Genomic DNA, 17,877 nt, shown 5'->3' with positions numbered 1-17,877 from the left:
CAATTCTGCCTGATGTCGTAGACAAAGAAACGACAAGATTCTTACCAAATGGCGCATAAAACATTGCCAAAAGGTGTAAGACTGACAGCCGACAGAAAAACTACAGACGTGGATGTATTTACAGGGAAATTCCAGAGGAGACCAGACGTGATGTAAAAAAAAATCTATTCTGGGGTGGGTAAATATTAATATACATATATGAAAATGCAAATTGTGTCATTTTCACCCCAAATTAGCGATCTTAGCACAACCACAGGAATTACTAAGGTAAATTTGCTATTTATGTGTAATATTGTGTACTTAAGCGACCCTAATAATGTATGATTTGTATGAATCCGCGCAAATTTCAACAATATTAGTATTGGGTCTATAAGCGAGGTTATTCTCGGCACGCACGAAGTACGTGACAGTATTATTTCAAATTCAAAGGGTAAAAGTAAAGCCTATATTAAAAATGATGGTTTCTTGTAATAGAAGCGTGGCACGGAGTGGCTTTCTTTCATTGCGATTGGCGACCACAGCGGGAATACTACCGCGACAACTTTTACAAAAACTATCCTTTAAACCTTATTTAAAAAGTAATACAGTCTAATTTGGTGTGACAATTTTTTTGTTAAAGTTGGAATGTATTGCGCTAGCAATAAGTGATGGTGAATACGAAAATGGCTAAGTGATATAGTATTGCAGTTTTTTGGAAAATATCTCTGAAGTCCCACCGAGGTTTTCTTTCCTAGTTTTGGTTGTGATTACTAAGAAAATTGAAGGTTAATCGAGAGGGATTGAATCTCTTCCAAATAATCCGGGAACACCTATTTAAATTGCCAAAAGTACTTACGTAATACTTTTTAAAGTATCTGCTACGCTTACCATTACCTACGCTTATCATTATGTTTGGCAACTCTCACTTACAAGGATGTCTTATGATGATTATTTATACTTTTACTAAATTCACTGTGTATTATCTAATATCGTAATTTTATATTAATATGAAAAATTATTTTATTAAATTTGATGAAATTTTACACAATGTATACTTGACTTTCGACATTAAAAATAGGCTTAGCTACTTTTATTTATGCATATTATAATGCAAGACTCAATACGTTTAAACATTTCATTTGTTTAAATTATTTCAATGAAACCTCACTGCTATGTCATTTTAAATCGGATTAACATTTGTACATATTACGAATTAACAGAAAGACGTGGGAGTCCATAATAGTTTTTCTCTCCATCGAATACTAATGAATCCTTTACGAAACTAGTCAGCAAATTAATACGTACAAACACACATAGTGCAGACGTCATGATCTGATTGATGTAGATACTAATAACTCTTGGTAACATCAATCGGGAAATAATCGAATACGTGCTCGGAATGCTACAATAATTTGCTGCAGAGTTGTGCCTACTCGTTCGAGCTGGCCTATTTGCAACGTGGCCTGAAAATTTATATTAGGTACCTACTTTCGGAATTTTAAAATGAAACACATTCGAATTATTTAATGAAATCTACCTTGTTGGATGTTTATAAACGTTTTAACTAAGGAATGTTAGACAATGCTCTTAGTCGGCCTATTGGACTGCAGGGGTAGGCAGAGACTACCTCTTTCCACTTGCAGCGATCTTTTGTATACTTTTTGCACTCCTTTCACATTCATACGAGGTCGTCAGTTCATAGTATCTTCTATTGAGCTGATCTTTTGGAAGGATGTCTTCGACATCACTTTCATAGTAGGATTTCACAGTAGGATTAGGGCCATGGAGAGAATTCGCTCTTGAGTTAGATCAACTTTTGTGATTCATGGACATAATTATGAACGTGGATTTGGATGAACATGGTCTATATAAGCGTGTATTGTAAAGCGAATTAAATCTATAATATGATAGCTTGTATGTCAGTTTGTTCGCAAAAAACCTAAGGAAATCGTGGTCCGTTAAGTTCGTAAGTGATACAAAAATATCTATATTGTTATATCCGCTAATAAGTACATGTTATCACAATATCAAACTATCTTAATAACGGTTATAGTGACATTTATTTAATAAATCAGTCTTTGATACAAATGGATAACATTTAAAACATTGTCATTCAACGTGAAATACCTTGAATAAAACTGTGTACTAATGATTGTGTTGTGAATAAGTCTGGATCTGATAGGTATGCTTCATTAAAATTTCTTGACAGTTTAATTTTATTCAATATCTGTAATCTCAGCAAAACAGAAAAAAAAACATATTACGTCGAACTTGCAAGCAAAATTAAATACAAAGACTGCTGATGTCGTTTCAAATGCTGAAATGGTGAATTTTATTGTACGGAGAGAGGCGAGAAAAACCGTTTTTGCTTGGTGGCGAAATGATGAGAGGTAAAAACATTGACCAACTATCTGATTCAACTGAAATTTTCTATCATTTCGAATCACAGAAACCTTAATAATGTAGAACTAAGAAGGTATTATTCCGACTCTTAGGGTTACGAGGTTATGGGATATATTTTATCACAAAACTATAAAGAATATTCACATACTTAAAAAACAACTAGTGTTTAGTATGAGAATGCCTCTCATACTAAGCACTAGCTTTTTAAGTATGAAGTATAAGTATTTTATTAAGTAAGAAGTAATCATTTTTTTAAATAAAACCTACTCAGTTTTTCATTATACTACTCTCATGTTTATCATTACCTTCGTAGAGCAGACGTTATTTAAGGCTGATTAAATCTGTTTTCTTTTTTCATTAAACAGAATGTAACATAAATCTAACCTGTCACATATATACGCCTTCGTGATCGGATTTAATTTGGTGGTAAGTCTGATTTATCTATTCTATAGAATGCCAAGCAAAGGCCGGGTTTTTGAATTGATTTAAATTGATCTTTGGTTATTCATTTTCTGGTTTAGTAGCATTACTATTAATTTGTAAGGAACACTACACTACAAACTGGACATCATAGTCTCCGTTACGTCCACAGGGTAACATTACAATAATTCCTCATTATTATTGCCTTCAGCATAATATTAAATAGATATTTGAAAAATGATAGTTTGTAGTAACGAATGAGTACAAAAGAAGTGTCTAGTGAGATAAGTAGAAAACAAATTAAAAAATCTAACGTACCTACAGTTCCGAACGTGCCGCATAAAAAGTAGGAGAAAGTAGTGAATATGTTTTTTTTTTTCTTTGTTGTGTCATCTACATCAATAATTTATCAATGGCAAGAAAAATAAAATTTACGGGGTCCACCCCACAACACTGGAATAGTCATGACCCACTTCGCAATCGTGGAGTTCTCACACCCTCTTTTCGACGCGAGTGCGATCCTTGATCTAACTTTGAGATAGTTCCAATCGTAAAAGTGGGTCTTTTGCGAACTCAAAGTGTTCCAATAGATATTTTCTACTGTTTGTTAATAGTTTTATTAGTTTGTATTCTAATGCTGCAGGTGTTTCACATTATTTTATATTTTAATGAAAATTCATTTGAGGCTTAATGGTTCTTAATGAGTGTTTCTTCTATTTATTGGTAATTTATGCAGTTGATTTGAGGCTTTTAATAATTTCCTGACCAGAAATAAAAACAAAGATTGTTTATGAATTGTAAAATGATTTGCTATAAAGTATATATACTGTCCTAATTAAAATAATTTGTAAACAGTGACTGAAAAAGTAAACCGCAATTAGAGCAATTATGTACGAGTACCTAATCTACTTTATTTTAAAAAGAAATATAACTTCAAGTAATGCTATACCCAACAATATTCTTGCTTTATTATTTATTCTGTTTTCTGTACAAAAATTATTTCATTTCTTTGACTCGACAAGTCATACGAGAAAAAGTAAATTTATCTTATTACGGATCGATATGAATAAATAATTTTCATATGTGTACCTCAATTTGGAAGTTAAACAACCGGCGCTTGGAAGTGTTGTGGCTGGAATAGTTTAGCATATAATTTGGTACAGGTGCTTCGATGCGCACCTGAGAAATCTCACGTAGGTACTATACAAGATATAGATGATATCAGGTTATAACGCCACACCGAAATGATCCACTGAAGTATATCTATTAGAATTATCAAATACTTAACGTATAATATCGATGCTTTTGATTATGATATTGTGAGATATTAAGTAATTTGAGACTCGTAAGGTGTTTATCGTAATTAATTTTAAGTACTCGTATAAGCCTTTGGCTTTCTGTAGGTACCTACCTTATTTATTACTTGGTTTACCCGTTGTTATGTGTTCACGTAGGTAGTAGATACCTAACTGTGATTTGGTGATACGAAATAATTTGACTCCTCTCCGGTAGGTAAATCTAGAAATGACGATAGAATAATCCCTTGATCTCATCAATTCACATAATTATTACATCACACCTTTGTAGACTTATGATTTAAAAAAGGAAATAATTATTCCGTTTTCAATTAGGAATTCGGTGATATGAAAAATATATGTATGTATTCATAATTCCAATCACTGCCGATTCTATCTACTACTATGAAGCGATCTTTTGAAGATTTTCTCAAATCGCTCCACTTAGCTTCCTTTCCGGTCGAAATGCTTCAATGAAAAATCACTCACTTCGCACGCAATCCGCTGCCAACACAGACTTATAAAACTTCGGTTTTATTATATAAAGGTTTTGTTTATAACTTTTCTCACATTTCTCTCTTTCTCATATTTGCGTGTTTTCAAGTTGCACCTTCTGTCATAATGCTTCGGGGCTAGGGGATCGTTGTCTTCAAAATGGCGAAAAGGGCGCAACGGAGGGGTTTTAGTGGGAAGGCTGGCACATTAGATGCCAGGAGTCCCACAATCTCCCGGGTGAAGACCTGGGAGGCAGTCCGTTAAAGGAATTCCCTTTTGGAGAAAAAAAAGGGGTTCGGTTTCTGACACTTTCCCTCCTACTATGTCCGCTTTGCAGTGTCCTCATTAACACCATTTCTCTGTTCGGCCTGTCTGCTTCACCTGGACCGGCGGAGGCGGTAATTAAAGGGATATCTCTTGGATAGGCATGTAACATCTTCGTCTTCATCGTTCATACCATAAAGCCTAATCGATTATTGAATATAAAATAATTTGCTCCCCAGAATTGGCGTCCCTAAATGTTGCCGTACCAGCGTAGGCGGCTCTTTTCCATTTTTGTTTGCTATATCACAGACATGAAGGCTGTATAAACCTATTTCATGTGAAAAAAAGAAAATAATTTTAGTCTTTTTCTATGCTTCAGAAACATAAAGCCAACTGACTTGTAAATGTTCAATGTACCATACATACATTCGAAGCACCTTGCGAAGTATGTTTACTTATTAAATAAGTTTTAAGATATTGAAATATACGCAAACATATTGCACGAAACGTTTTTAATACCTATTTAAATAAATAGTGAATGTCATTATGTATGATTCATCACTTCTTTCCTTACGGGGTAGACAGACAGTTAGACTAGAAGGCCACGTTTACCTAGATAGAATTGAGACTAAGATAGTAACAGGTCTAGTCGCCAACCATCTGAAGTCAACAATCTCAAAGTTAAAAAAACTTGATTTACTTTTATAATCTACGCGGGAAGATGTCATCATTTCCCACTCGACTTGGTTATATCGCAAGCATAACAAGTTATAGGCAATATGATCAATATTCAAAGCCGGCAAGGAGAAACCGAACCTAATATCCTGTGAATCACTCACACACATGTAAAGGATGGCCGTTTCTAGATAGAATCGAAAAATAAAGCGTTTATAGCATATTTGTTGAGGTCAAATTTATTTCGCTAGGGATTTTCTCGGAAATATAATACATATATTATAAAATCCCGCCTTTTTCCCGATGGGGTAGGCAGAGTCTACATCGTTCTACTTGCCACTATCCCTGCATTTCTTTTTACGATTCTTGAAAGGTTAGGCAAAGACTTAATTTTTCCATAATATAAAGATACATACATAAAATCACGCCTCTTTCCCGGAGGGGTAGGCAGAGACTACCTCTTTCCACTTGCCATGATCTCTGCATATTTCCTTCGCTTCATCCACATTCATAACTCTCTTCATGCAAGCTCGGCGGTTTCGGGTACTTTTGACCTGACCCTTTACCAGGACGTCCTTAATTTGATCAAGATACGATAATATAAAGATATTTAATCCTTTTTGCTCTTTTCAGGTGAATGGTTCCTGGGGGCTGCCAGCGTTTGTATGCGACGTGTACATCGCTATGGACGTCACCTCTTCCACTTCTAGCATATTCAACTTAGTCGCCATCTCTGTTGATAGGTAATAAATATTTATTTCGTAATAAACTAGCGACCCGCTCCGGCTTTGCACGGGTTGCATTTTAAGTATTAATCTCCCTCTTGAATATCTAGTAAAAATACTATACTATGTATTAAAAAAACTGCATCAGAATCCGTTTGCGTTGATCTTGGTCACATTCTTAAAGAGGACCGCGATACCGAAGTAAGTAAATAAGATATCTATACGAAGCTGTTCTCAAATCCTAATTACGTCTTACTAAATAATTTAAGTTTTGAGGTTAATGTGTAAAAGGCGACTAAGAGATAGGCTTATAAACTTGGCATTCTTCTTTTACTCGATGAGCTAGCAATCTGTCACTATTTGAATCTCAATTCTGTTTTAAAACCAAATAGCTGAACGTGACCTATCAGTCTTTTCAAGACTGTTGGCTCTATCTACCCCGCAAGAGATATAGACGTGATTAAATGTATGTATGTATTGTACAAATCAGTTGTTTAAAAAATGATTATTTTTGTCCACGTCCACGCAACATTTTTTTTGAATGCCTGACAGTATTTTGAGCACCACGAAGAAATTGATTAATGTAATTGGTTGCCTTTTCTACAATGTTAAAATAACACTATATAAGACATATGTATCTCGTGACCTATTATGTAATAGTTTTTTTACACGTACGAATTCAGGTAAATAGCTAGTGAATAACACAAACTTCTTTCACAGGTATATAGCAGTAACCCAGCCAATAAAATACGCAAAGCACAAGAACAACAGACGAGTCTGGTTCACCATAGTCCTGGTCTGGCTGATCTCCGCCGCGATAGGAGCTCCCATTGTCCTGGGTCTCAACGACACCCCGGACAGAAACTTCGACGAATGCCTCTTCAACAGCCAGAACTATGTCATCTATTCTTCATTGGGATCCTTCTACATACCCTGCATCATGATGATGTTTCTGTACTATAATATATTTAAGGTATGTATTAGTTTCCAAATTTCAATTGTTTGTTCGTAAGGTAATAAAATGTTAGGTTTAATTTGAAATAGATATAATTCTTTTATAGTATGAATGTCAGCGTTTAGGCCTATAATAGGTAGGCTAACGTTTACTTATTTATATTGGGTCATGGAGCATATAACATAATTTATTTACTAAGATATTTTTATACCTTACGCTCAAGTTATTAAAAAATACTGTACATTATGTCTTCAACAATCTTACAATGACCCAAACTTTTGCTACTTAACTAGGTATTTCATGTAGACAATATTTCAAAAGCACAGACTTCCTTTTGATAAACAAAGGGTTAAGTACAATGTTTCTTCTTAATACAAAAGAAAGACTAACGTTGTGATCACTGGAGTATTAAAATGTTACAATTGAATTTCGTGTTCAAAAGAACATAAACCCTTTACAATAATTTTCATGGCAGCATTTACCAGGTTCAAAGTATTATTGTAAGCAAAAATTTTGTGTCCTCTTCTTAAATAACAGGATATCAATATATAAAAGACAACAAAAATTTCTAAAAACTTAAATCAGTCTCCTATCATACTGGCATTTGTTTCAACTGCCTTTTCTCGGGAAAGCGGGAATGAAAATCTGATTATGACTACTTTGATACGCTTTTGCTCATCACACACACACAATTTTGCTAAAATAGGTTAGGTTTTCATTTAAACAAAAGAAACCGTTTTAACAGGTCTAGTTTATATTATATTTTATATTATTACTATTGGCCAAAAAAATCTATCGTCGTCACATTAAAATACAAATAGGTTTAAATATTATAATGTTTTTGATGTTATTTAATAATGATATAAAAGGTAATTTATAACCCGTAAAATGATGAACTAGATCTGCTAAAACGATTTGTTTTTTTGTTCTAATGACAACCTAACCTTTCTTACTATAAACTATTTTCCTTACCAGGCATTAAGAAATCGAGCTAAAAAGCAGCGAGCAGCCAAGAAACCTCCTATATCAGGCGATCCCACCACGGGGGCCACCACAGCTGTAGTAATAGAAAATGTCGCGCAAACCAGAAGATTGGCAGAAACAGCGTTGCATGATGATAGACCAACTAATACAGGATCTGGAAGCAATGAAGATGACCATGAGGATAGGTTAGTTGGAAAAGTTCATTTTATGGCCTTTTGATATTGTGAAAAAATTAAAAATCACAGATCACTGCATCGAACTAAGAAATTATATCATGTAAGAACCATACTTCTTAATCCAAATACTCCTTATTCCAAGTATTTTACTCCTATCTCCAAAGTATGTAAATTGACACTTTATGTCGTATAACATAGAGTAAAATGCATATCATAACTTTAATTTATATAAACAACCAGCATGAATTAAAACATATAAAATGATAAGTATGACAAATTTGTTTAAAAGTTAACCTATTTTCCACAAAAGTATGCAACTTAAAAGAAAATATAAGTCTTGCGAGAAAATACTCGTATATCAGTACTGTAAAAGATATAATTCTTATTACGCATAGTTATTTCTGCTTTGGAAGTCTCGGTATCATATAAATAATACTTATGTCACCCTTATAGTCAAAAAGGTCTTCGTTTCTCGCTCGAAATGCTTTAATATACAATGCAAAGCAAAAATATATTTTATCAGCCAATTTCATTGTGTTCCTTACTTATGGTTACGAAATATTTGCAAATTGCCACTTTACTACAATCATTGAAATGTTAGCGTAATTTGATCCAATTACTTAATTATTATGATATTTTTAGTCGTTGTTATACCTACTGTTAATTGCTGTCTATATGTACTTAATTGTTACGTTTAAGAATAAAAATTGTCAAAGGACAATGTGGTGCAGTGGCAGGGTTTTCGCCTTAGAGACACAAGGTCCCATGTTTGATCTCTAGACAGGTCTTGATGGAATACAAACTATTTCTGGTCGCTATTGGCCTATTTGATATTGGTTTATTAAATTATCTAATATAAAATCTAACATCGTGTCACACAAGTCTTCAATTTACTCATAATTTTCCTTTATCGACATCAAGAAAAGATTTCATAAAAAAAAAAGTACCTGAGTCTTTAATAAAAATGGTTTCTGTACACTCATTAAACTTAACAATCTGTGCACAGGAATGAAATTTTACTTTATAAGTGAGTTAATAAATAAAATAAATAAATATATACGGGACAAATTACACTGATTGAGTTAGCCTCGAAGTAAGTTCGACACTTGTGTTACGAGATACTAACTCAACGATACTATATTTTATAATAAATACTTATATAGATAAACATCCAAGACCCAGGACAATCAGAAAAAGTTCTTTTCTCATCATGCCCTGACCGGGATTCGAACCCGGGACCTCCGGTGTCACAGACAAGCGTACTACCGCTGAGCCACAGAGTTCTGAGCATAATACCCATTAAAGTTAATTTCTATTTGACGTTTCGTGTGATATAGTATGTCTTAACATTTGCGTAGACTTGCCTATCATTATACGCTAGGGTACTGTTCAAGGCATTCCTCTTTCTTTTATATTAGAAGGTATTCCCATAGGAATGCTTTAATTTTCCAGGACCGGTAATCGCCGGCCACAGGGAATCGTAGCAGGCATTGAGTTTCGAGAATATTCTTTTTGAAATATTATTCAAAGTCGATATTACACTTAGTATAATAAACACTCATCATTAACTATCTCTTGCCCAAGGCTTTGCTACCGTGGGAATTGACTCAAACATACTTTTAATGTTTGACTATGAATATGGAATTATAGTGTAACAGCCTTAGAGCGTCGATTGTATAACAATTGACGCTCTAAGTCGATTGGATAAGGTGTTCGAGTAAAATCCACGAACAATGCGCATGGAAGCACGCAGGTTCAAATCCTTCTTAGGCTATGTACCGATGACTCTTCTTTGATGACTTCTTCTTGTGATATTCGTTACTCTTACAGTGATGGAAAACATCGTGACCTGCATGTTTAGGCATGCAATGAAACCTGTATGTGTAACCTTTATCCAATAGATTTTCCTACAAAGGTTGCAGAGGTCAGATGGGGGTCACATTGTGTAAAACCTGATTCACTCAATCCAGGATCATGGTTAACAGTATACCTCGGGCTGAAGATGTAACCGAGATAAACGCCAGGATGAAGAAGAAGATTTAACAAAATGTCACGCTTCTTTCCTACAGATGTCGGCAGTTAATCTTTTCATGCAGACCAGTTTAGTGTACTCTTTAAGTACTTTCAATGCCCACAAAAAGTTCAAACCATCTTAACATTCCCATTTCTATTCCTGTCACCATATATTCTATCCAGCCATAATATTTCTTTTATAATGTTCTTTTCTACATTGACTGAGTGGAAGGTACTAGAGTTATAAATATTAACTATGGTCTGTGCAGTTTCGATAAAAGATCAGCTGACTTGGAGGCGGATGCAGACGACTGTCACGTGATACCCAACGACAAATCTACGGAGTTCATGTTAGCAACAGTCGCCGAGGAAACAAAGTGAGTAAATTTATTTGAATTTCTGTTTCATTATAAATATGTGTGAGTGAAAATGATTGATTGATTCAAATATGGTATACGAGGAGAGAAGCCTCTTAGGAGTTTTGACTATTTTTTTTAATAAAAGCTGATTGTTTTTGTTTTACTTAGGTAGCCAATTTTCAGGTCTATTAGGTATTATGCTTTTAACAAAATTTTGTATAGCTGATTATATAATACAAGTTGAATACCTTCAGCTGGTTAGATTAGGCATACTCTCATTCCAAAACTTAATATCCGAGCATGCAAATATAAAAAGACCGTTTGGGAATTCTCATCTACATTATGCGATAACCTAAAAGATTTTCGATTAGCATATGTAAGCAGCAGTAGCGCTTCCGTTTTATCTTTCTTACCAAAATCGTCTACCATTGTTATAGTTCTATGTTATCTCTAATACGACTTGATGGAATCCCCCATAGAGTTTTTACAGAGTTAATTATGCGAAAGAACCCAAAAATAACGCGGAAAATAGCTGAAACTGGGGACACTTAACTTTTTATGACTTTCGAATTCTATTTCAACTTCAAATGGATTCCGATTTGAGGAAGTTGATATCTTTGATCCAATTGTCGTTAACGATTTACTGATTCATCTTTTAGTACTCGGTCAATATTGGGGGTCCAAGTGGACGGAACGTAACCTAACTCAAATTATCTAATATTTATTTGTATACAGTACTGTTGTTTGTTGTTGTTTTAATGAAATAAAAACTATTTTCGATAATGAGAATAAGAGGGCCTTTTGAAAAAGACTTGAGTTATTTCTTTATTGCGCTGATTTCGTTTTCTTGACACTGACACTGTCTGTTTCAGTTTCAATTAATTAAATCAGTTTCAATTAAGTTAAATCTAAAACTTATATTTAATTCAATTACAACTTAGAATTAAAAATAATTTATTCTAGATAATAAGGAGGGTGGGTTAGTTTATTACTTAAACATTATGGGTTAGAAAAATTTAATAAAATTTGTCTTTAAATCTACATTCAATTTCGCTTGTTCCAGCACACCTAAAAGAAACTTGAAATCCCAGCCTCCTGATCCAAACGGGAACAACGATTCAGGATACGCGCCGTCCAACTTAGAAGAGACAATCAGGGAACACATGTCACCCCCAGGATCGCCAGGGTTGAAAGATGCAACGGTACTCAAGAATATGAGCTGTGATGGTTCCAAATGGAAAAAGAATGGAAAAGCCGCCAAGTTAGTAGTAGACTCGAGGTACTTTCGCTTAATTGTTTTTTATTTTGCTATTAGCTTGCTAGTAAATAGTGAAATTTAAAATTCGAAGTAGATCCATATACATTTCAATTTTGTTGACCTTCCGTTCTCATGGAGCAAAACTTGTCAATTTTGGTCTATTAGTATTTTGAAATTGTGTTTAGACTATTTCATTTTTTTTGCGTATCTTTTGGGTAATTAAACTTCTCTAATTTTATAGAACACTACCATAGAACTTGAATGAATAGAGTAATAAATAGGTATAGATATTTTTCCAATGCTCTTAAACAGATTCCATTCAAATTGACATGAAAATATCGTCTATTTAATAAGAGAAAATATAAAAATAAATTAATGATTTTACAGAAACGTCTCACTAGCAGTGCGTTCAGAAGATGAGCACGAAACGAGTCACTACGACCTCAGTGACGGGTCGTCAGCGAAGAAGGAGAGGAAGGCCAGCGCAGCGACAGCACGGTTCACCATTTACAAGGCTAACAAGGCCAGTAAGAAAAAGAGGGAGAAGTCTTCCGCGAAAAAAGAGAGAAAAGCTACTAAAACGTTGGCGATTGTGTTAGGTAAGTGATGGTATAATCATTTAGTGTAATTTACTATAGTTTATTTTTTTTTATTTACTATAGTAATGTCATATATTGTTTTATATGTATACTATTCTTTTGACGTTAGTTTTCCTTTGTCATATTTTTATTAGTCTTAAATTGTACTATTTTTTATTAAAGTAATAATAATATCACTATTTAAAGTTAAACTTTGTTTTTGTTACAGGTGTGTTCTTATTCTGTTGGGCGCCGTTCTTCACATGTTCCGTACTTGGTGCTATTTGTGACAAATTCCAATTGCCGTTTTCACCAGGAGTGACTACTTTCATACTGACCACTTGGTTAGGCTACATCAACTCGTTCCTCAACCCCGTAATTTACACAATATTCAACCCAGAATTCCGAAAGGCCTTCCGGAAAATATTGAAATGCGGCACCTAGCCTTTAGATTATTTGGTCGTCTTCACGCAGTAGATCTCGAAATCATTCATGTGAAATATTTTTTTTCGATTAAATTTATTAAAATTTTTTTTTTACATATACAAGCTAAAGAGATTTTTTTTTATTGCATATACAAGCTAAAGTTATCTTTTGTTCCAATTTATTGATATTTATTTACAATCACAGACACAGATATTGTGTTCAATAAATTAGAATATTCATATTTTATAAGCCGTTATCAGTCTCATATTGCGATTTTTCGCGAATTTGAGTCATATTTAACTGAATGATGTTTCACAAAAGTAATGTACCTACTATTGAAAATTAATATCTTTATACATTGTTCTTATTGCATTGTTTATGAATTTAAAAAATTCTCTTCTTTTTTATTTCACTTACCAATATTAGAACAACGAAAATTCATTAAAATGCGAGATTTACCAGACGACCAAATATAAATATATTTCTACTTAATCGTAATATTGAAATTAGTTTAATTGTGTATTTTGTCATGTGCATAGTAGTATTATATTGATAGCATATCATATGCAAGTATAATAAATAGAAAATAATACGTAGTTAAATAAGTATCTAGTAGGTAACAAATAAATGTATTAGACAGAAACTGGACAGAATAAAATACAAGCATTTTAATGCTTTTCGCTTATGTAAATAACAATAACATACCTAAATAGATGTAGTCATTGATCAGTATTATAAAAAAATCACTTATCATGCCAAAACGATATTAATAAGCTTTAGTTCTTTTAAGGTTGTGATTATTTTAATTTTCAAACGTTGAATCATTATTAGAGAAAATAACTATGTTGTAAAATAATTAAAAGGTACAACCTTCACAAAATAGTTACATTTAAAAATCTTCTTAAGTAACTATACAAATAAAAATAGTTTTTCTGTAAAGATAATTAAATTAGTGAAAATATTATCTATATCATTGTATAACACCAAACAAAAATAATGTAAGTAAAATGCAAGCTTTACAATCTGATTAAATTTATTTCAACATTTTGTAACAATTTAATTAATATTGTTGTTTTGTTTATGTGTTTGATAAATGATTGGAATTTTGTGTATATGAGTATTCATATTTTATGAAGTAAGATTTTTTTTTTTGTTTGTTAATTTAGCTTTCTCCGTCCAACATCTTTTCTTGATAGCAATATTTCCCTTTCTCAACTTAGTAATATATAAGCAATTAATAAAACAGTATTATCATGTAATACGTCTGTAAATGACAAAAAGTTGCACTGCGTGATTTGATAAGGTAGTTGTATAATTACTTGCCAAATAATAATTCTGATCATATCAACAGAATAATGTGTAATTTTATTCGAATAATAAATTTTATTATAGATTATATAATATATTGTTTTATAGAATTATATAAAAATCTCCTACGGCAATAATTTATCTTCCATGTAGTACTTATTTATCTGGTATATTTTACATTGAATGTGCCAGTTTATATTTCTTATTTTAGAACGTGTAGCCACTTTCTAAAATAAGAAATGATCTCATGTTATAATCTCAATTTGTTTATTGCTCAATTGTTAAACTTTGATTTTAGATATGCTTCATGTAAAATGTGCACGGGCCCATAGGGACCCGGTCATTTGGGAGGCGTTCATGGGGCCGAAGCCAACATGAAGAGGCCCTTTGGTACCTTTTGTTCTAAAGTGAGATGGCTGCAGCTATGGAGATTTGTCCCTTGATGAACCATTGGGATACACCAACGGACAGCCCTCCCCAGCTGCCAAACTATTGCCAGGGAGGGATTTACTTAGTCTGGGTCATGCGGATGGGATGCTAGTGGATTGGATTACTGGGCTATGGAGTGAGATATGCTTCATTATTATTAAAAGTGTATATTTTGATGCCCTGAAAATCATTTGAAGTAATTTCACTTTACTAAAATTTGAAGATACTAAATAAGATATTACAACTTATTCACTTTTATATTTTGGCTTTAAATAAAATGCATTTAATTATTTAGACTCAGTATCCCAATGATAAAATCCTACGAGTATAATGATTTTTATTTTTTGTAAATATTATTAATACCAAAATTACTCTAAAGTCCTTAATAAAATTATCAAAATATGCATTAAATAATTAATTACTATATTCAATATATTTTATAACAACGTTATAAGACAAGAATTGATTGCATATGTTGTAAAAAGTCTTCTAATATATTTATTCTTATGTACATAGTGCAATAAATTATTGATATATAGAGGCATTATTAAATAAATAATGGTACTTACAACAAATTTTTTGTTTTTTTTTTATTTAAGTTGGGAAAATCGTGTACAGTGAGTGACAAAAATGTTGAAAGTATTCAGAATTCACTAAATTATAATATAGACATGTAAAATAAATAATGGCAATATAAATATATGTTGTATAATTGTATACTCTATAGCATTAAATTTGTAACTGACTGTACTCGTGTATAATTGATATGTTGCATAGCGCATAAACTATGTTATATAAGGTAGTGTTTTAACTTTTTATGCGAATTGTGATGATGATTTAAATTATTCTGTTTTTAATAAATTGTTTTATTTGTTGTCCCTTAGATAATACTGTCGTATATTTGCGGTATCAAGTATTACAATTTCTCACTGATATTTCACAAAAGAGTTTTTTTAAAGGCGCCTTTTATGTTTTCTAAAGCTAATGTTAGAACTTCAAAAAATATCCTGTGTAAGTGATACTTCGTATGCTGTCAAGTAGTATTTCCATTTGTCACTATCCTTGCATAAGATACTTCTTTGAATATTATTCCATATTTATATTGTTTTGCCTCAATCTGACGTATATGGAACTCAACGACATCATGTCCAATATGTTCACCGTCCCTCTGGCATACGTCATTAGAGAGTTCTAGAAAAATCTTAAATAAAATGGCAATTTGTAGTTTCATAATTGTTTTTCTTTTGACATACAGTATAAATTATAGTATAATCTTTTTACCTAGTGTTCATAGAAACGGTTTGAGATATCCAACCATTTCCGCTCCGCGGTAAATCGCGGAAAATTTTCTCCGACCACCGGACTGCGTGTGGCGACTCACAAAAAGAAATGGCACCTAGAGTTGTTTAATGTTCAATAAAACTTAGTATACCTTTCTTCAAAGAATTGTTCACAGATAAAACTCATTGAAAATTTATTATACATACATAAGATCACGCCTCTTTCCCGGGGGGTAGGCAGAGACTACATCTTTCCACTTGCCACGATCTCTGCATCCTTAAATTTTTTATTCATTATTTATTATTCAAAATGAGGTTACCAAAAAAAAACGACTAATGAATAACCCAAGCAAAATTGATTAGTCAATTTAGCCCAAGCCCACCCATTTTTTACTGTTCGTCGCACAATGAAGCTTCGTCCAAACTGATTTTAAACGACCTATACCTACATATATTATCTAGATGTATTTTGTAGTCTCTATTCATCCAAAAGTGAGATATATACCAGGTCTGAGAATCGGCCATCTACTCTTCATACCCCTTAGTGATAAGGGTTGTCCACCTTTAACATTTTTTTTTTTACTAGAAATAAACGAAAATTATTTATATGGCAAAACAAGGTTTGCCGGGATAGCTAGTATGATGTATTGCTCGTATAGTTAGGAAAATCATCATGAGAAAACATGCAGTATACATTCAGGCATGAAATTGGTGGTACATACATACATACATATGGTCACGTCTATATCCCTTATAAAATTGGTGGTGTAAGTATGAATCAAGCTATGCTTTGTTTTTCTGCTAGGTTACGAAGATCAAACGGGAGTCCCACTTGACTTGACCGTTCAGTGCATCATGAGCCTAAAACAGAATTCATATAAATAGATTAGCCTATTGACCATGTACAATCAACTCTCAATCTCAACTCCATGATAAAACTATCCAACTTAACGAGGTTTTCATATTCGTTTTTAATAATTGTAACTTGAACTTAAAAATATGTCAGTTATTAATCTACCTTAAGTCCATTTCTTTAGGTACTGAAAGAAAGGTCAACAATTTTGAAAGGTATGTCTTATGATATCCGTCTTTACCATGTATCTCATAAAAGGCGACTAAAGGATAGGCTTATAAAATTAGGATTCCTCTTATTTGAATCTCAATTCCATCATGAAGCAATACAGCTGAACGAAGCCTTTCAGTCTTTCGAGACTGTTCTGCTCTGTCTATCCCGCAAGGGAATTTTTTTGTAACAGTAAGACGTATCAAGATTGTATGATTTTCAGTAGCTTAAGAAACGGACTGTATGAATACAACAACCAAGGCGAACAAGATACAATAATCCGCAAATATCTAATATCTTCGACGTGATTTCTGAATGAAAACCATAATAGACTATCACATTTGTAACAGCACAATAGAACGGATGGGCCTATTACTGGACGGATTACCCAAAATCACCGGTGAATGTTGGTAATCTGTATTGATATTGCGGCTTAACTTCTAGTGCTAAGGTACACAATAAAATAAGGACAGAAAGATATCTTATAAGTAACTTATTTTTTTCTAGTTCAGTATGCCTAACATACCTTTTGATTAAATAATAAAGTTTAAGAAAAACTTACTAAGATTGAATCTACAAGTTGCACCATCTGGAAAGGAATCCATTCGATTCGATATATAGGTAGTAAGATATTTTTGTACTTCAATGAGTAATTTTTCTTATTAATTACACCTAGTAAATTGACTTCGTCTCTTCACGTCTTCACTGAAGCAAACCCTCGTTATTGCACTAAACAAGCGAAATCTAACGCAACCTTAGTGGAGTTGAATGACAAAGTACACAGTTTCTGGT

At 32.9% G+C, this 17,877-nt stretch overlaps 1 protein-coding gene across 1 annotated transcript in view; it reads left to right on the top strand.

Moving 5' to 3' along the window:
• Positions 1–13,023, top strand: part of LOC106135694 (dopamine D2-like receptor) — an 81,598-nt gene extending 68,575 nt beyond the window's left edge. Inside the window, exons 2-8 of the mRNA XM_013336059.1 lie at positions 6,165–6,274; positions 6,977–7,229; positions 8,187–8,380; positions 10,654–10,761; positions 11,807–12,022; positions 12,389–12,600; positions 12,809–13,023. Coding sequence (XP_013191513.1) covers positions 6,165–6,274; positions 6,977–7,229; positions 8,187–8,380; positions 10,654–10,761; positions 11,807–12,022; positions 12,389–12,600; positions 12,809–13,023 — 1,308 coding nt within the window. The remainder of the gene's footprint in view (positions 1–6,164; positions 6,275–6,976; positions 7,230–8,186; positions 8,381–10,653; positions 10,762–11,806; positions 12,023–12,388; positions 12,601–12,808) is intronic.
• The last annotated feature ends 4,854 nt before the right edge of the window (positions 13,024–17,877 follow it).

The sequence above is a fragment of the Amyelois transitella genome, chromosome 15, assembly GCF_032362555.1.
Source record: "Amyelois transitella isolate CPQ chromosome 15, ilAmyTran1.1, whole genome shotgun sequence".
Classification (NCBI taxonomy): Eukaryota; Metazoa; Arthropoda; class Insecta; order Lepidoptera; family Pyralidae; genus Amyelois; species Amyelois transitella.
The sequence above is the reverse complement of the archived record's forward strand: the minus strand, read 5'-3'. Positions and strand labels throughout refer to the sequence as shown.